This window comes from Carassius carassius, chromosome 33 (genome assembly GCF_963082965.1).
Source record: "Carassius carassius chromosome 33, fCarCar2.1, whole genome shotgun sequence".
Taxonomy (NCBI): domain Eukaryota; kingdom Metazoa; phylum Chordata; class Actinopteri; order Cypriniformes; family Cyprinidae; genus Carassius; species Carassius carassius.
The window spans coordinates 22,045,930-22,067,896 of NC_081787.1; the positions used below are offsets into that span (position 1 = coordinate 22,045,930).

The following is a 21,967-nucleotide window of genomic DNA, read 5'->3' on the forward strand; positions in this document are numbered from 1 at the left end:
CGCTCAGACGCTGCCGCTCTCAGTGCCGTCAAAATAAAAGTCCCAGATAAGAAGAATAAGTTACCAATCATATGAAATCAGTATTAACAAAATTAATTTGTAGGTGGCACAAAAGAACAGAAAAGTGGCTTGTAGGTGTATTTTCAGATCTTTAATGAGGCTCAAAGGTGGCATGAATTCAATTAAATTCATAAATTTATGTTGATATTAATGTTTTAAACATAAACATTTTAATATACACTGCAGAAAATGCTTTTCTTACTTATGACAACATTCACTTGTAAAGGTTGCTAGCTTCTTGACCATCTATCTAACTTAGATTTTTTGTCTTGTTTCAAGCCCAAATATCTTAAAATTCTTAAAATCAAGAAGGATTTTCTAAACAAGTGACTTTTTGTTTAGAACAAGCTAAATAATCTGCCAATGGGGAGGCAAATAAAACTGTTTTTTTTTTTTAAGATTATTTTGCCTACTCCACTGGCAGATTATTTTGCTTGTTTTTTTTTCTGAAAACAGGACAACAATTTTTTACTTGTCTAAAAAAATCCTTCTTGACTTAAGAATTTTTAGATATTTTGGCTGGAAATAAGACAGACAATCTAAGTAAATAGATGGTCAAGAAGCTAGCAACTTTTACAAGTTAATGTTGTCAAGGTCTTATGACTGCTCAGACATTAAATGCTGGCTCATGACAATCAATGAGATGATGAATATAATTTCACTCAATATACTTTGAAAGGTTTTGTCTCCCATTTACAAAACAATTGTTGCAAAATGGCAGCAGCTGAAGTTGTATGAAACACATACAGAGTGAGTCTGCGATACCAGGATGACATAATTGAATAATTGTACACATAATATTCAATATAAAACATATTGAATCGAGTTTTAATATTTTAATAGCTAACCAAGCGCAAAGCTTTGATGAACAAAAAACTGCTCCAAGCAAGAGTATTGCGCCAACTTCAGTTACCCGGATGAGCCTGTGTTATCAGCTTTTACCGGTTGTTATCGAGGGATAACATACCTCGAAGTGTCGTAACTGACTAATCAAAATCAAGTATGCCATAGAGCAGCGTAATAAATAGTAATATCTTATTTGGTTTTATTTTTACTGTAATATTTAACTGTAAAACAAAAAAGAGAAATAATAGAGAAATATAATAATAATTAGGGATGCACCAAATTTTCGGCCACCGAAAATTATCGAGTGAAAATTGCATATTCGTTTTTTGGCCTAAAGAGAAAAACGTCCGAAAATATGAGCTGAAAATATATAGACCACCTCACCACCCATCAGTGTTCAGCACACAGGTTTCACTCTCCCTCTAGCCATCATCACTGTGCGTGTGACGCTCCGCTCAATATTATTCTCTATGAATGTTTTTTTTTTTTTGTTTTGGTACATCCATAACAACAATAATAACAATAATAATAATAATAATTATTATTATAATTAATTATTATTATTATCATTATTATTATTATTATTACAGAACTGTCAAATTACAATACTAATACTGTCTTAATTTGTCTAAAGCCCTATTTGCACGGGATAAGTATTACCTGGTGAACTCCAGTCATTTGTAATAATTGCGGAAGTTGTCTGTGATCTTAATTCCGTGCAAATCAGCACGTCTGTAATTTGTATAAAAATTCCACCGTAAATGACCTACCATATTTCGCTGAGGTCCTATGGTAATGTTAGTCCCGTGCGAATCGACATCTCTGTGGTTTGGCGAGCATTTGGCAGGTCGTATATAATTTTTTTGCAGTTTTTGTTTCCTGTGCACCCTCTTATCCATCTTTCGTGAAGAATGGAGCTGCGTTGGAGTGTTTCATAGTATTTTGGGTGCTGTCATATTGCTACACCATACAATTTGCAGAGAAATAAAGCTGAAAAGGTTTTGAGGTTGATGTGTTACAGATAAATCAAGAATAAAGCTTGAGATATTATTTTAACCTGGTGAAATGTTAATGACACAGCACACAAGTCTATATTACTTTCTTTTTTTCTTTTTTTATCCATTTAATTGGACTATAGAACGGTACTCTCAAAGCCTTGACATCCATGTATCCAGGAGATAAATCAGTAATTCGAGTAAAATCACAGGCTTCACTTATCCTGTGGGGGGTAATTTCAAAATCACATAAGGTCCCCAGATAATGCTAATCCCATGCGAATAAGGCTTAAGTTTTAACTTCAGCAGAAAACCACAGTGACTTTAAAGCTTCTTTTTTGCTGACAACAGCTGGTTCATAATCACATCTTTTTACAAGTTTGGGAAGATGGTTGGCGCATGTTGCTTTCCAAAAAGCCAGCTATAAGTGACAAAAACTGACACAAACACAAGCATGAGGCAGCATGCTTTGCTTCAAGGAATATGATAAATCAGAGAGAGATGAATACAGTGAGAGTGGAAGATGGGGTGGAGGTTAAAAAAAGAGACAGAAAAACAGCTGAATCTTGAAGACAAACAATAAACAAGACTGATGGAAAACAACTTCTGCCTCTCTCCCATCAAAGACACACTGCAACCATCTGACTGTCAAGACTGTCACCCACACAGAGAGAAATCCTCCATTCAGTGAGCTGGAAAAACCTTCACCATTCAATAAAGCACACACCCCTCCTTTAATGATACAGACAGACATATTTGTACTGTTTACTTTAAGATGCAAACAGCTTGTTAGAAACATTCAGGAAAATACTCACTTCACTTGCTAAACCCACTGACAGTGTGAAAGCTGAAGGTTGAAACACACACATGAAGGCAGAAGAAAGCAAATAAATGTTTGAAATATCATAATGTCAAATAAACAAACCTTTTCTGAATAAATTATCTAATATTTGGACTAGAGCCTGACCGATATATCGTTTAGCCTATGTTATCGGTTGATATGAGCCTGTCGCCGATATTTTGGGTTTTGGCTAATATGCCGCAGATAATGTTTTGTTTTTTGTTTTTTACAGAACATATAATGCAGTTCAAAAGAACGGCTCTTTTGGCTCTTTTAAATATTTAGTCAGTTTTAAGAAGCCAGCTTGGAGGCATCTCAGTTTATCCTGGAAATAATCACTGGGAAGAATGATGAGGTGAGATTTGTAGTCAAATAATTAAAACTCAGATATCACACACCAATATCTGAGTTTGAATTATTCTGAAATATTGATTATTACCTCATTTGTCATGTGTGGACTATATTCCATAGGGTTGCACAAATCCCTCTGCTTAGACAGTGAGATCACTATTTTGGATTTACCTTTAGTACAAAGTGTGTGTGTGTAAAGCTACGTTGACTTATGTTATTCATACAATACCTACTCACGAATAAACATCAAAAACAAAGCCAGCTGCAATGAATTTCTGTGCAAAACAGCTTTTACTACAAACACTTCCACACAAGAACATTGTTATCACACAAGAACATTTTGATAGAAAACAAAAAATATTTAAAGTAGATAAAATTAGAATAAATAAAATGGAAATGTCTACATACTACTACTACTGTAAACTTTGCAAATAGGACATCAGCCACTTCAAGTCAATGAACAATAACAAAGTGGGCTGCAATGAATGTCTGTGCAAAACAGCTTTTTTTCAACGCTCCTACCCAATGACAGAGGCATGCAGGGTTTTTTTCCACTGGAGTAGTCACGTGAAGGATGCGTGCACAACTAATAACTAATATCATCACGCTATAAAGGGTTGGCCTGCGCTGGGTGCGCCCCTCCCCCTATAACTGTTCTGTCTCGCGGAGGAGCTCATTTGTGTGCATCTGTGTGAAACACATAGGAAAAAAGAACGACAGAAAGAACGGCTCCCCTCCAGCCGCGACTCGGCTCCCATCGTTCATGTTTATGAGCCGTTCAAAATAATCGGTTCGTTCGCGAACGTCACAACTCTATTTGCTACTGTAGACCAATGTCAGTGTAGTGTAGAGGTGCACGGATGAGCTCAAACTTCACCCGAGTCCGCTGCTTCAAATTACCTGCCCACCACCCACCTGCACCTATATTTGATTATCACATTACAATGATTCTAATTCTTAGTTACATGATGATACGATGAATGGATGGTTCATTTTTAACAGCAGATTCAGTGATGTTACAGACTAGAGCTGATTTGTGCATCATGGCAGCTTTTCTTCTGGTGTTTAAATCCCTCAAACATGAATTTACAGAACATGCTATTAAAGTGCATTGCGTCCTGGGAAGAGATTAACCTCCATATTCTCACACACGCCCATGTGATACGGGTCTCTCAGAAGGACTTTGCTCACTTTTCAAACGGCTGATTGATCGATTGATCAGCGGTGTGTCTGCAGCCCTGTCAATACAAGCATTCCCTCACACATTATTACAGATCACTGTCTGATTAAACACAGAAACAAAGACCAGCTGATTTTACATTTCTGTTGAGAGGTTCAGTAAGATTTTTTTTTTTTTTTTAAAGAAATTAATAATTTTATCAATTTTAAATTATAATTAAATAATTATAATTATAATGTCTATATTAAACAATAAAGACATTTATAATGTTTCAAAAGATTTCCATTTCAAATAAACAGTTCTTTAGAAGAATACTGGAAAATAAAATGTATCACGGTTTTAACAAAAATATGAAGCAGCACAACTGTTTTCAGCACTGCTAATAATCAGAAATGTTTCTTGAGCAGCAAAACATATTAGAATGATTTCTGAAGGATCATGTGACACTGAAGATTGGAGTAATAATGCTGAAAATCAGCTTTGATCACAGCAATAAATTACATTTTACAATTTATTCACAGAAAATATTGCTGCCAACCTTAATCATTTGTTTATCACAGTTTATCACATCTGAACACACCGATGGTGACCAAAACTTCTATTTAGGTTGCCAGCTCATTACATTTTGAGAAGCAGCCCTATGAAAGACAACAAACAAACAAATAAACATAAATAAACAAATAAGGTAGGCTAATCTTTACATTTTATCTCACAATTATAATTTTTTCCTCAAAATTTTGAATTTATATTAGGGATGCACTGATATGAAAATGTTGGCCAGTACGATAACCAATGATTTTTTTTTATATATAAGAAAGCCGATAACCATATTGTTGATGAAAATAATAAGATAAAAATAAAAAAAGGTTGTTATTAATAATGTATCAATGATTTTGAAAAAGAAGTATCTTTAATATCACTGTTTCAAATATCAGCAGTTGCTCAGTAACAATTTTTTACACGCAACATACATCTTCCCAAATTAGTAATGAGAATCATGTATAAATCTGCATGCTGTTGTCAACAAAAAGCACTGAGCTCTTCCTGTGGGATTCTGACAAAATAAAAGCCGAGACAAGTCCATCAACATTCATAAATAATAGTAATTTTACTGTCGTTCTGTAAAATAAAATTAAAAATACAATAATAATAATTATAATAATTACCCTAAAACAGCTCTATTAATAAATGTATTACAACATTCACATTATGGTAATTTTGGTTAATAAATGCAAGTGTAAAAAATTTTTACACTTGCATGTAAAATAGGGGGGGGGGCAAAATAGGCTGACATAAAACGTGTTCTGTATTCGGCCAGGTGTTTTTATTTTGTTCGGCTTTGGCTTCGTCCAAGAATCTTCATTTAGTGCGTCCCTAGAAAATACCACATTTAATAACATGTTTTTACTCCAAACTCATAACGTCAGTCAAGTGTTTGAAATAAATCCTTCTGTGAGAAGATGTGGCTTCTTTCACAGAATAAGTGATATAATTATATTTCATAGCATTCTAAGCAGTGATAAAGTTTCTTTCATTTAGCATTGCATTATTATATACCTTATTATAATAAAAATTATAATAAGACAAACTTAGATATTGTCGTAGTCATTAGTTGCATAGTTTTATTAGTCAAAGTTTATTAGTCACGTTTAATCAATGAAAGCAGTTAAATCTTCTGTTTATTCAGCAACTGTTATAGGAATTTCCTGGATTTCTTCGGATTCCATATTACCGATTTCCATATTTTCTTTCTAATTCTTGCCACAGAACAAATATATTTTATTTATTTATTTTAAACACCTTAACATATCAGTCATACTGTCATGTGTTTATGTCTCTCCTCCTTTTACAGCATCAGCATTTTAATTTATCTTGTAGTTGTCCTGGGAACTAAGTAGGGGTGCTCCAACTGATCGGCTACTGATCACAATCAGCGGATAATCGCTTTAGGATGATTGATTGGCGGTCTCTAAAAAGGCTGATCTCATAAAACCAATCTCAAGCTGCCTGCCGTCAGATGTTTGGCTCTCAGTCTCTGTCCGGAGCGGGTGAAAAAATATTATGCTGAAGGTGAGTTACAATTCATATTTCTTCATTAAACAACTGATGAAGTGATTTGAACAAGTTTCTGTGAGACATAATTTCAAAAACAGCGTGAGTGAATCACCGCACGTTCTCTCTTTCGCTCTCAAAAAGCAAATGTCGGTGTCGCATTGTCACAAAAGTTTATAAACTGCATATTTTCTTTCTAATTTTTGCCAGTGTTTAAACCATACAATGCTCACTTGCTTTCCTGAAGACTGTGCGCTCATGCACACTTGCAGTGCACACACATAGGCATGGGCCGGTTTGAGATTTTGATGGTATGACAACCTTAAGGAAAAATATCACGGTATCACAGTATCACAGTATCACGGTTTTGTTACTGCTCTGAAATGTGTTATTTTTAAATCACTGGGTAAAATTTATTTTATTTTTTTCCCTACTGGACACAATATATTTTGCTTTTGAGCAACATACAGAACATTAGAAATAGTAGAATTAGATTTTTTTTTTTTCTTTGATTTCTTTCCTAAAAAGTAAAAATGTAAGACTGACATCTTTATTTAACCTAAATCTGTAATTATAGTTATTTAATTTTAGTTATATAATTCCTATACATATTATTAATATCATTTCATATCGTTTAGTTAGACTGGTGTCTCATGTTGTCAGATCGTTGTGGTTCTCCGGTGTGTTCCCTTCTGTTCCTGTGCTGTTCTTCGTTGTGTCTTTCTTCACTCAGCACTGGGATTATGAACGCTGTCACTAGGGATACAGCACAGGATCACCCAGGATCATCACTGGTTGTCCACCAAAGTCCCTGCGACACCCACTATCAGAGTTTGTGATCGTTTCGACCTACCATCTGTGTTGTGGACTACCTGTGTTGTTTTCCTGACTGGCCTCTGTTATTCACCTTCTTAATAAAGCGCTTTTGCATCCTGCTCCTGTCTCTGTTACACATTGTTCTGACAAGCTGTGAAATTATACCACGTTAACTTTTCAAAACAGTCAGCCTCCCTCAGAAATACATATAAACCCCTCAAATCAATATTGAGGATTTTCTTCAAATAGTTTGTGCATCATGAACAGTGAATGATCTTCCTGCTACAGTATTTTTCTCTGTGCATCTTCAGCGTCTCTGGCCTGTGTTAACGGACATTAATAGACTTCATATTATCACATAAATAACATTGTGCAAGTCTAGAACAGAGTTGCAATAAGGCAAAAAAATGCTCTGTTGCCATTTGTGTAAAAGTATTTTTCGGCTGTCCGTGCACTGTTGGCACTGCGTTATTTTCATCATCAAGAGGGCTTGTGCACAGATGGAAAGGAACGCTGAATGTGAAGTGTACTCTGGCCTTAAGTTCGGCCATCCTACACACAGGTGACTGACCGCCAGAGGTGGAAAGTAACGAATTACATTTACTCGCGTTACTGTAATTGAGTAGCTTTTTTGTGTACTAATACTTTTTAAAGTACTTTTTTAAATCTGTAATTTTACTTTTACTTAAGTATATTTTGTTTGAAGTATTGTACTTCGCTACATTTTAAAACAGATTAATTACTGAGTAAAAAAAAATAAAAATAAAAAAAATAAATCGCTCCCTGGAAACTACGGCAGTAAATAATGGGCAGGAGAGCAAACTGGCGCTAAAATCACAAGAAAGATGCAGACGGTCAAAACAGGCGTTAGTGGTGCAGACACCGCTGAAAACGAAACCCCGTCATATTCTGAAGTTGAACTCGAAGGAAATGAAGTGAACCCATGGCCATATGTATGCTCTATTATGCAGTTTAAGCTGTACTTGCCTAGGAAGTAGCAGCTTATAAAATCTCGACAAGACATACCCTGCTACCCTTCGCAAGAATGTAGAGGTAAGCTAAATAATTGCATCGTTGCATTGGTGGTTAAAATGAAGCTTTGACATTTTAGCAAGAGGTTTTGCACAAATTAGCCAAAAAGACAGTGGTGAGGAGTGTGCTATTTTTGTTTTAATGATGTGTGCGCGCATTTATAGTGCGTTCTTTCACTTTGTGATTCAGTCTCCTAAAATGCATTTAGAATGATCACAAAATTGAAGATATAGGGGCAGAAAATTCACATATTTATATAATTTCATATATTAAATCAAAATCACACAAAGAAGGCCGTCTTTTCCTCCAAAAATCATCATGAATATATACATACATATATATAACAGTTCAGTAATAGGGTGACCACCCGTCCCGCGTAGCGCGTGCGCGCACAGCGTTTGAAGCCCAATTCATGCGTCCCGCAAATTGAGACTGTGTCACGCAAGATCAATGCTTGCTCAAAAAAAGTTGATGGCTCTATATCCTCGAGCCCCAGGCAGCCAAACGAACATTACTTGACAGTTCAGCACGCTACTGCGAGAGCGAGCGAGCGAGTTTGAATGAGAGATGAAGTTTACATCTTTATTATTTCTGTTTTAACGTTTTTGCTACATTATTTATATTAAAATATGTTATGTAGGCAATAACTCAGTTTACTATTTGACTAATTTACTGAGGTGGCATCGTTGTTAACTTACAAAAATGATAATTTGGTGGATAATTGACATTTTTCCGTTAATAACAGGTAGTGTATTCCGATGTAAAATTAACAGTCGCCTGTGGACGCTCAACAACCATCTTACCTGAGCTCAAAACGCTGCTTGAGCAAGTGTCAAGATACTAAAAGTAATAAATACATAATTATGAACGTTTATGTGTGTTCATTTTTGTTCTCAGTGCGTTATTTTAATAGCAATTAATGATTATGAACATAAAGCATTACAATATATATATATATATATATATATATATATATATATATATATATATATATATATATATATATATTATTACTATATACTATCGATGAAACCACAAAGCTGACGCGGGAGGTATGTATAACTGCAATATAAAGTAATTTTGAGTATTATTGCTATTAGTATTATTTTCTAAAATTAGGTAGATGTAATATAAAAGTAATGTTTTTGCAACAGCTCCAAGTCTCACGCGCAGTGTAGGTTATACGTCACTGTCCGAATCCGTTCACTTATTTATTTATTCACTCCTTCCTGATATAGTGAACTCAACTGCCATACACTATATAGGGATTAGTGAATGAGTGAATTCCCTTCCCTTGAGTTGTGATGTCAGACTTTTTTTTTTTTTTTTTACTTTTCCTGTGGTGTTGAGCAACTACAATTCATTTTAATCCTATAATTTTATATTATAATTTATTTAAAGTGAATAAATTGTAATGAAAAATTAATAAAATAGCTAAAGTAAATCGTAAGTGGAAGTGCATCTGTCAATTCTGTCATGAGCATACATCAGCAATTACACATGTTTAGGGGAATAGGGCATTATTAATATACCATGTAAGGTGGTATGTGCTAGAAATGGGTAAACCACTATCAGTGAGTCTGCCCATGGGGTGTCCCACATTGTCCCTCAGAAACGTACCCCTTGTCCCCACTTGGGCTTATTAGCAGGTGGTCACCCTATTCAGTAAACATGTTAATTAAGAGACTTGTGTTTTAGACACCATATTGCCTTTTTTAGCTCTATTTCTACAACAGAAAATAATTCCAAACACAGCCACCAAAGCACAGTTTTGCGTCTCTGAGCAACGTGACAGTGTTTCGTTCCTGAATGAATCAACCGTTTAAATGATTCGGTTCAGTCGCAATGACTCACTTATTAACAGTGACTTGCTGACACATACTGGCCATTTTAATTTCACATATAAAGTATCTTTTGATTTTTTTTTTAAATAATTAATTTCTTATCATTTCAAATGAGTATTCAACATTTTATGTCTTGTATATCAAAACATTATTCATGCATTTGTAACTGCAGGTTAAATGCATTCTTGTCCTGCCTTAAACAGTGTAATACATCTAAATGCCACTTCCAATGAATCTTCTGCATTTCCTCTGCATTAAAAGATGAGTTTGTTGATACTGATTTGCCTGGTAACAGCCCAAATGTTTTATTATTCTAAATAACTGATTCCTTTAATTAAAAACAACTAGTTTGAGATTAATAGACCTATCCCAGGGCTGTCAGACTCAGTTCCTGGAGGGCCATAGCCCTGCAGAGTTTAGTTCTAACCCTGCTCCAGCACACATATCATGTAGTTTTCAAATAAGCCTAAATGATTAGATTAGCTGGATCAGGTGTGTTTAATTAGGGTTAAATCTAAACTGTGCAGGACTGTGGCCCTCCAGGAACTGAGTTCGACACCCTTGGCCTGTCCCATTTTGACTCCCTCCCACTGTTAAAATGTAACTAAGTAATTTTTACTCTGAGTAAATTTTAAATGAGCTACTTTTTACTTTTACTTGAGTAGATTTTTAGACTGGTACTTTTACTTGTACTTAAGTAAAATTTCATTAATGTAACGGTACTTTTACTTGAGTAGAATATTTTTGTACTCTTTCCACCTCTGCTGACCGCTCGCTCGCACCATCAGGAGGAGGAAGGATCAGTGTTACTCTATACACTGCATTCAGCCTGAGGGATTCCTCCTGAGAATTATAAAGGACTATGGATATGCAGCCTACAAGATTTACATTACTGTATTAACAGAATTGAATTGATTGTGATGAACAGTACTAGTTAATAAACAGAAGCAGAACTGCAGCAAACTATATTACACTGAATATTAAAACAGAGAATATTGCACAGAATGTGAAGTATTACATTGCACTACAGTACAGGGTCCAGTTTAATAACAAAGGGTCTATGTGTCAGACAGAGTTGTGTCAGAGTATGTGTCAGAGGCTACGAGTTACTATCTTGAGGCCACGAGTTAATATCTTGAGGCCACGAGTTACTATCTTGAGGCCACGAGATAGTTATAGATTTTTTTTTGACAAAGTGGGACCAGAGGGGCTCTGTAAATAGGCTTCCACTGAATGAAAATACTATAGTTCCAAACTCTTTCTCTCTTCAGAACTGAAATCTGTCCTTGCATCTCTTACTCTTCCACTTCATCCCTCTGTTCTCATCATGCACACATTCACAGAACATGCTCAGCAAAGTCATCACAGTCCCAGCTGTGAGCACTCAGTGTAATACCGTCTGTCAGCAGACACAGACACACACACACACACACACACACACTCCCGTGGGTTTACACACCTGCCTCCCTTACAACCATGTTCCCTCAGCAATTCTGTTCGGCTTTTCTGCCCAGTATCATGAATTAACAAATCAATAGAAACAGCCGCACACTTACACACACACACTTGCCAAAGGTAGAAGGAACCAAATATAAAATAGCACAGCTAGACGCAAAAACAAACACATGCATATGTCTGGATATGGATGTATGACCCTTATGATGGAATAAAACAGTCAGTGATTTGGCAGATGACTTAGGCAGGTGTGTCTGTGTTTGAGTGTGTGTTACAGGGCTGATTTCACAGCTGATGGAGCACAGGGTCACAATGTGTCAAAGAAAGTGAATGAGAGAGAGAGAGAGAAGGGGGAGGGGAGGCAGACGTAGGACAAAGGAGAGGATGTCAGAAAAGGGCTCCTTGTTGGCTCCTTAAACCTGCTGGTCTTCAAACAGGAGCCAGTAACATCAGAAAGCAGAGAGAAGGGGGCATATTACAGAATACTTAACTTAAGATATGATATTTTCAATTAGGATTTTTTATAAATTAGTATTACAGAAGCAAATCTTAACTTGATTTGGGATACTTATCCTATCTTAAAAAATCGTATCTTATCTCTTGTTAGGAAATCCTAAATTGCATTATTAAGATAGACAATCCACTCTCAGGTCTGTTCAATGTTGCCAAGTCCCCGGTTTTCCCGTGGAATTGGGCTACTTTATCACTGTTGCCACGGGTTGTTTTTCATGTCCGCAGGTTAAAGCGACCCTGATAACATGATATTTAGCCCCTGGAGTGCGAATTTTAGAGAGGAAACCCAACAAAAACGTGTATTATAGCCTGTGGAATGCGGTTTTTAATGGGGAGCCCCCCTCAAAATGCAATTTTGCTTGCTTTTGGCTAGTTCTGAGTAGCAATTGGGCGGATTTTGTTGTGAAAACACAGTTGGAAATACACGTCTGATCTGAAAGAGGTTCACAGATCCTCTGAACTGACTTCAACACTATTTCCTTTGAAAAGGAGTAACAGATAGCAAAACCGAATCAGAAAGCGAAAGACCGAAACTCTTAAGACACTGAATCCCAGTGATTACAGTAAATCACAAGATGCCTTTCCTCTGGAGAACAACCGAGCATCAACAAACCATCGTCTCTTCTGCTGGCCTCAGCGCTCCTCTCGTTTAGACGATGAGCAGTTTCTCAGTAATAAGGCTCATTTACATGGCAGTCACAGCGACCCCAGAGGATCCATACCCCCCCCCCCCCCCCACACACAAACAAGGTCTCTCTTATGATTTTGCCCTTTTTTAGTTCTCTCATAAATGACATAAAAGGACACCGAATTGAATCAAATTGAACTGTACAGTCAGTGTAACGCCTCCTGAATTTGTACTTTTCAAATGATCAAATGATGGTCAGATCTCTGCTGTCCTAAGACTGCTATATTTAACTCTGGCAACGATTGATTTCAGCATTCAAAACTCACTTTAATGATGACTTATACCTAACAATGCTGCACAGCACAAACATACAGCATTTCATTAATGAATTAATTTCATTTTAAAAATCAGACCTCACGTTCACATCCAGTCTTTCCTGCTGTAACCTCACCTCTGCTGTCCAACCACATCCAATTCAGACCCATCAGCCCTTAGCAAGGATAGTCAGTCGTTCACTGCTAAAGAAACAACTTGACAAGTTCAGTGTTCTTTCCTGCGATAATGTGTTTCCTGTTGAAACAGTTAGTCTGGGCAGAACATATTGTGAGATGACTCAAGAAAAATATTTGTTCAGTTTTTCCAGAGGAGAAAAAATGAATTTTTAATGTGTAAATCTGTTGCAAGTTAATCTTGTCAAGTTATGAGTACACTAGCATACAAATGAACTTAAAGCTACAGACACTGACTGGTCTTTAAAAGTAAAGGTTACGATTAGAATCAAAGAGTTTTATAGCCTTATGGCATATGAAACACCATGAACTTGCACTGGTGATTGATGTACTGGTGCTTTAGAAAAACTGATGAGAACTTCATTTGTCTTCTGTTAACAAACATCACCAAAAACCAAATTAATGCTGCAGTATGGTGTATTTTTGTAGGCCAACCTGAGATTTTGCATCAACCTGCTTCCCTCAACAAAAACCCAATAGGATTTTACCACAGGCCTTTGGAAAACTGCAGAAAATAAACTCTGGGACCAACAAAATGTTGATTCTTACACATTTTGTTCATCATTATCTTTACAAATAAGCATAGCTTTTATGAATCTTGACATAAAATCAACCAGAAGTAGAAAGCTAAATGTACACTGCAAATTCAAATAGTATTCCTATGTATATTTACATATGTTTACTTGGTGCATGAAGAAGATCTGTCAAGTTGCAAAGACTAAAGTCTCAAATCCGAAGAGATATTCTTTACAAAAGTTAAGACTTTTCCACCCCCCCAGTGGACAACGACGGCGCGCTCAGCTGCCTTCAAATCCTTCATTCCACGAAGGTCCAGGTCCGAGCCCGAACAACATAGAGGTCCTGGCCCGTCTCGATCTGAGGATCAAAGATGGGCACAGAAGGCTAGTGTCGTGACTCACGCTCCTCCCCTGCCTGTGGGCAGGGGTAAGAGGAATTGTGGGTCACGAGGAGGTAAGCGGGACCTAAGGGATGTGATCCAGACGAGGCAGCATTCTTGTCTGAATTGGAGTGATACCTAGGTATCTACTCATTCCCTTTGGGGGTTTTTAACTTCTGCTTTTATCCTCCCCTTCCGAATTCCCCTGTAACCACCAGCTCTCCGCGGTATATGGCTTAGGCCTTTGGCCGTAAGGGATAATGTCATGGACAGCCGTCTAAACGTCCCTGGAGCAACTCCCATGAATGGCAGAGTTGGTACTTAGTCTTTGCCATGATTCTGGCCTGCACTCCACTCAGCATGGCAGCATGGGTTTACTGTTCCCCATAGCGACCCCTAGAGGACGCAGTTCGAAGTTCCCTTGAAAGGGAACGTCTCAGGTTACGAATGTAACCATAGTTCCCTGAGAAGGGAACGAGACACTGTGTCCTCTAGCTCCCTGCCATGCTTCGGACCCAAGCTTCAGACGAAGAAGTGGATGACGTGTTCTCCTGGTGCTTATTTATAGTCGCGCTGGTAGTGACGTCAGAGGGTGTCAGAGGGTGCCAACTCGTTGGTGTTTTTTCAACGTATGCTTCAGACATGGTTCACGACGAGATGTTCCCCATAGCAACCCCTAGAGGACGCAGTGTCTCGTTCCCTACTCAGGGAACCATGGTTACATTCGTAACCTGAGACATTTTCACACACTGCGGCCACACAACTGTGTTCAAACACTTATAAGAGTAATTTTTGTATCCTATGGCACCTTTAACTTGGCACAGTGTATTAAATCGCAAGTATGAGTGCTAAACTACATTCAAGCCAGTTGCAATGAAAATAGTATGCATGCTTTTTATGATAATTACAATAATCTGTAGGCAGTATGAAACGACTGGCATTCTGAGTGTTTTATCCGCTGAAATTGTCAGTGAGTCATTAGCAGACCCCATCACCTCCTCAAGCAAAGCACAAACAACATTAAAATGTATTTAATTATAAGTTAAGTCATAGACTTTAACAGTCTTAGTTTTAAAATAAAACCTGATGTTTCCATTTAACTCACTGGCCAACTACATTGCATAAGTGGCCAAAAAATAAAAAAATAAAAAAAAATATTTATTTATAGAATACCAGTTAATGAATAGTGGAAATGTAAATTCTGGACATGCTTTAGTTTGTGTTTGTTACAAGTGCCATGTTTGTGACTTCACTGTCATTTCTTTTATTTTCTTTGTGGAGAGGAATTACTTTGATAAATTTAAGATAAATGCTTTTAAGTCTCAATTTTTTGCATTCATTTCATTTTCTTCCACAGACATTTTTTCCTCAAAAATGGCCAGCCACTGACATTTTCTTACTAGTTTCACTTGTAAAAAGTTTTCTCTAAATTCACTTCTATGATGTTATTAATTGAGAATAATGTACAATATAATAGTCAATGGAACTTGTGTGTAATATTCCAAGTCTTCTGAAGGTATGCAGTAGACCCACAAAACAGAATTTAAAAGGAAAAGTTCATACAAAAATTATAATTTACAATTGTGCTGTGTCTTCTGAAATAAGTTCCGTTTTGCAACTCTTATACTATAAATCTAATCATCTCTCTTTGGTGATCATAATTTAAAGCTTGATTACATTTTCTTGTGCTTGATGTTTGTGCAGATCATTGTACACTCACTCTGGTCATCAATAAGAATTATGCACAAAGTTGTTGCTTAAAGTAAAACCAACAGCCCTTTGTCACTGTATCCTTTTAGAACATTTCCAGTATTGGAATGAAGAAGAAATTCTCACTGTGCATATTTTTCTTTCTCTACTTAGGATGTGGATGTAGATGCAAACTTCAGTGAAGTAGAAGTAGGTCTGATCACAGTTTTACCAGAAGACATGCCCTCATTGTGGACCCAATAAAGGCAATCATGTTGGAGGAAGGAATTATCTTGGATGGGCTGTAAAGGCCTGTTTTTGCTGTTCTGTTCTGAAAATGCTCTATTTATTTATTTATATTTATATTTTACAGTACTCCAGTAATCCATCAACATATTTGTTTAGAACTGGTGCTGGATCTGTGCATATTTCTCTCTTGATTCAGACCAGATGATGTTTTCCATGGAGAAAGCAATATTATGGATAGAGGACTTGTATTTTAGCAATGGTTTGAAGTTTAAAACATTTTAGTGATGAATTAAGTTTCTTAAAAACATGCAGCTTCTCACTTCACAAGACATTAATTGATGGACTGGAGTGGTGTGGATACCTTGTGGATTATTGTGATGTCTTTATCAGCTGTTTGGATTCTCATTCTGTCGGCGCACATTCATTGCAGTGGACCTATTACTGAGCAAGTTTTTCTTTAGACCAAAAGTGAATGAAAAAAAAAAACAATTTGCTGAATCAAACATGCTCAGCCAGAGCATTGCATTAGACAGGCCTAAACAGATTATACAATGACCTTTGAAACGACCACTAATTTCAGGCTTCAGACAATTACTGGAACAGAAATTTTGAAATGAAGTTATTACACACATTCACACCACACACACTCACTATTTTCACTAATCTACCGCACAATGGTAAGAATGTTTGACAAAGATTTTGCATAGCATTTACAGTGCTGTATATATATTAGAAAAGGACTGTTTTACGATATATATATATATATATATATATATATATATATATATATATATGAGAATACAGAATTCAACTGATGGCAGAGGTGGGTGTTCAGTTACAACAGGTTTGAGTGTTCAGAATTGAGAATGCTTTTTAAATTCCAATTCACTTTTTAGAATTTTAATTGAGGTAGCAAACAGGATGCAGAGTTGTGATTCAAATTCGAATCTACTGGCATCAACAAACTGAAAAAAGTAAAATTTCTAAATAGTAAAGAAAGGCTTGTCAAAAGACGAACTTTACATTATGGCTCTACAAAGCCTTGTCTGAAAGTTTAAATAAAAAGTTCAAAAAGTATTTAAGTCTGAAAGTTTTATGCACTGAAAAAAAAAAGTGTAGAAACAATTTTCGATCAGATATTGCTAGTAAATTTTACAAAGTATTGGCAGTTGTTCAGTTTGAACCATGTGAGTGTGTGAGAGTGTGTGAGAGTGCGTGAGAGTGTGTGAGTGTGTGTTCATTTATGTGCTAATGTCCTTGTCACCTTTTCAAAGCGTCCCCCACTGCATCAGCATTCATAATATCACCTCTCATTAACACAGAAAAATTACTGACACAGAGGGAAAGAGGGGCAGAGATAAAGAATGAGAGGAGAGAGAGATGCATAGCGAAAGAGAGAGGCATGAAGAGACTCTTCATTTCACCTCCTGCAATCACTTCATCCATATAAAGAGCCTCCGGACCTCGCTCTCATGTGGATCCCACAGCTGAGACCCTCTGAACACACTTATAGACAGGTGCTTAGTTTCCAGATCTCAGTCTCTCCGGTGTGGATTACACAACACGGGCTGCATCCCAACTGGCATACTTTGACTGCATACTAAAGTTTGTGCTTATTTATGAATCTAGATATTGAAAACCTGCTAAATCAGATTCCTCTGCATTTAAGGTGGTTATTTTGTATGCATTTTTCTGGCACAGGATAAAAAAATAAAATTATTGTAATGATGTATCTAAAATTTTAGACTTTGTCTCTCAATTTAGAAATATCTCATTTCTTTATTATTATTATTATTATTATGTTTTTCACAATTCAGACATTTTTCACAGTTCTGAGAGAAAAAAAAATCATAATAGTGAGATACAGTATAAAGTCAGAATTCTGACTAATTTTCGGACACTTTTTTTCTCAGAATTCTGAGTTTACATCTCGCAATTCTGTTTTATTGTTTCCGTTACGGAATGAAAAATATTAATTGTAACTTTTTTCACACAATTATGACTTTGCCGACATTCTGGGTTTACATCTCAAAATGCAAGTTTATATCTTGCAATTCTGAGAAAATTTGTATTTTTTATCCCATGGCCCTGGTACAAAAATAATAAAACAAGCACAGTTTAACCACAACTAACAAATGTCTTGATACCTACAGAACTAGTATATATTTTAAAAGCTTTCTCAGTTCCCTGACATTTATTATTATTATTATTATTATTATTCAGCTTTTCAAATCTGACAGCACCTATGCTATTACGTATTCAGACATCATTTGACCTATGCTGCCGTTTGCATACTATACAGAAAGTGTGCATATTTATCCTCTACCATTTCTTGACAGTAAAATATTCAACTGAAAAAGCACAAAAATTCTATTTACCAGTCATTTTAAGCTATATTATGCTTGCATACTACATAGTAGGAGCAGCATACAGATGTAAACACAACCAAGCTCATACACATATCCATAGTTTTAAGGTTAATTATAAACACTTAACAACCCCTAACCCTAAAAAACACCTTTTGACATTTTAGATTTTGATGACAAACTAGTTTGCCAATTTAGGCTAGTGGCAAAGGCAACAAAATAATGTTCAGTCAGCTTTGCTGTTCTTCAGGGGATATTTAGAGAAATCCCAAGCAGGCTAACAAAATACAAAGACCTTCCTTTGACTTCTGTTCTAAATTAAGCTCATTATAATGACTACAAGACCTTTGAGGGCACATGTGGTCCCTATATAGAAAGCAAAACACACACGAGTGTCCCAGCAGCTAAAGGAAATGTAACGGAGATACTCACGTCGCGGAATTTGTTCCAGTATTTGCTCTTGTCGTATTGGGACACGGTGCTCATCCACTTATCATTGTCCAGCGGGTTTCCGTCACTGCTGCCGGTAACGGACACCGTCAGACCCACCAGAGACACGAACAGACCGAGACTCAACATTATCTGAACGATAGAGAGAGAAAGAGAGCCGGTGAAATTATGCGCGGGGCACTTGAGGTAAAGACGTCAAGCCTTTTTGAGTTTGAGAGGACGCCCAAAATATAAAATATAAAAAGCTTGCTGTCCGATTCTTATCCAATAAACAACTCCAGAGCCTCACAGACAGGTCGCGGATTATATGTGGATTATAAATCCGCTGAATATGTCCATATGATATGATTAATCATACTTGAGGAGAAAATCCTTACAACGGACTTTAACGGTCGCACTTCCCACGAGCGCGAGCTTCACTGGCGTCTGCTTTAATTGGCTTCATTTTATACGGACACTATTTATCATTCGCTTCACTCACCTCAAGACGGGACGGTTCTCCGCTCCCGAACGGGTGATTGGAGACCGGGCGGGCGGCGCGTCCGTTGGACCGTAAAGTATCCGAGACACGGGAGGGTTAGTGAGTGAGAGAGTTTCCTCCGATTCTCGCAGCTGCTGCACTGAACACGACCGGGAGAAACGGACCCGTGTAATGGAACGGTGAGCTACCCCGCCCACTCTCCACTGTGACTCCGCCCACTTTCCCCCTCTCTCTCCCTTTCTCCACACAGAGCGACGCGACACATGTAATAGTCAATAAGCAGCTGTTAGAATGATCAAAACGTTTGTGTTATGACGGAAAGTAGTTTTGTCACGTCGCTCACACCTGGAAGTCTAAGAAATGATGTAGAACAAAGGGAGTGGTGCATTCACTCGGGAATAAAGACGCGCATTGAGGTGTGCAGCTGAAGGTAATACGCAGATGTTGACTTTTAAGCTTTAAAACATCCAGTGCTGTGCGGAGGGAATCAATACACGAGCACGCGCGCGCTCCCTGATCACTCCTAACAAATTAAATCCAGCCTCGGTTTTTTATTTGGAATCAGCCTGTAATTGCTCTAAAGTTAAACCGGCTGCTGTCCATTACAGTTAATTCAGCTGCGGGAGGAGAGCAATGGGAATATTCTATAAATGCAGGTACATTTGGTGTCCAAAGTCATTATCATATTTTTTCTGTTTTTGTTTTTTTCAAATTGTTATATTTTTACTTATCTAGATGGATATTTGTAGGTGTTCCCTGTAGTGCAAGTGCTACAGTGAGGGAGCTGTCCGTTCAGCACCACAAGCCCACTGCACTTACGCCACCTCTAGCGCTGCAAACAAAACGCTTCTGACGCATATGTACACCTTATTTTGCAAAGCGGAAGTACGCTGTTTTCCTTGACTGTGCGAGACTTCCGATAGGTGAATACTAGAAGTGTAACAAAGTGCAGTAAATGGTAAATTTGCACTAGCGTGATAATATATTAAAATAAAATGATAAACAACAGCTTGCAATTAAAAGCATAACGGATTCCCAGCTAACAGGGAACGTTCACGTTTTATTTATTTTATTTATTTATTAATTATTTTTTGGGGGGGGGGGTGTAATTGCTTGTTGTCCGAATTAATATATATTATATTATGTTAATATTTAAAGGTTTTGAATGCTCAGATAATGTTTGTTTTCATAACCTAAAATTCTTACTTCTTACATTATTAGCTTAAAAATACAAGAAGCCTTGAACATTTACGTTAACATTAGCTGCACTGTTCTTGTATAAAAAAAAAAAAAATTATGTAGATAGCATGATAATGTGCATCTACACAGACTGTTTAATGCTGCTCAGAGGCTGCGCATTCACAAAATCACTACTGCAGAAATAATGTTTTGAGACTCATTCCACAAAATGGGTGCCTTTAAAATGACTTTCAAAACTATAAAGTGCTTTGGGTTTTAATTATTCCATTCCAACTACTCTAACATAATATTACAGTGATAAAAAGACACTTACTTTCCCTGAAGAGTTAGTTCATAGCCTGTAAGAATGGAATATATATATATATATATATATATATATATATATATATATATATATATATATATATATATATATATACATATATATATATATATATATATATATATATATATGAATAAGAGCTGCATTATTCTGTCTTTTATGCAGTGCTGAATCCGTACATGCGTAGAAGCCTCAGAGCAGCCTTAACTCAATTGTGTAAAGGAGACAGCTTTAGAGAGATCTACAATAATACATCATGCTAGACATTTTAAAACAACTTCAGTGCAGTATCAATAAATGCATTGTAATGGAACTAATGACAGTTGGGGGTGCATTAGTGCATCGGCACTGCAGTCACACAAACTGAAAAAGCTGGCATGTTGTGGCTTGTTAAATATTTGTGCTGGTGGTAAATAAAGGGTTAATGGTTCTAACATTGAAATGGCTGATTCATAAATTGTCATCTTTAAAACACTGAATGTCTTGTGGTGAGACACTCATGGACATGAGGCAGTTTCTCTGTGTCGAGAAGTCCTGTGTGTGTGTGTGTGTGTGTGTGTGTGTGTGTGTGTGTGTGTACTGGTATATATGGTTTATGAGGACACAAATGTGTATAATGACATGGGTACTACAATGTAAACAAGGTTCTATGGTTCTAAACATCCTGCATCCCCATAAAACAAAAGGCTTAAAAAACATAAAACTGTGTCTTATGAAATAAAAAACATGCCAGTAGTTTTCTGTAAGGGCTAGGTTTAGGTGTAGGGCAATAGAAAATACAGTTTGTACAATATAAAAACCATTAGACCTATGGAGATTCCCTGTAAACCAAAAATGCACGTGTGCGTGGGGAAGGGGTGTTTGTGTGTTTAATTTATTCCATTCCACTCCATTGGCTTAATGCTGTTAATGTTAAGTGGCAATATTTTAACGTGGGTAATGCAGGTCAGTGCGTTTTCTGATTATGTGCTGTTAACATTTTACACTTTTAAAGTGTTGGAGTGTGAAAATCCCCATTAGCCACAGCCAAGATATTGACACAGCTGAAATCCTCATGATGTATTGGAGAAATCCAGCTGAATGACATGCAGAGGAGAGATGCATTTAATTGTAAATGAGAGAAACGCTGAGCACACTCAAAGCAGATAATTTTAATTGAAAACTTCCGCTTGTGCACTGGGGTGCAGTGT

General features: G+C 36.7%; 1 protein-coding gene across 2 annotated transcripts in view; it reads right to left on the minus strand.

Annotated features, from left to right (window-relative positions):
- Positions 1 to 18,905, minus strand: part of LOC132113971 (testican-1-like) — a 268,424-nt gene extending 249,519 nt beyond the window's left edge. For both annotated transcript variants that reach the window (XM_059522069.1, XM_059522067.1), the window contains exon 1: positions 18,757 to 18,905. In XM_059522069.1, coding sequence (XP_059378052.1) covers positions 18,757 to 18,903 — 147 coding nt within the window. In that variant the 5' untranslated portion in view covers positions 18,904 to 18,905. The remainder of the gene's footprint in view (positions 1 to 18,756) is intronic.
- Positions 18,906 to 21,967: the final 3,062 nt, after the last annotated feature.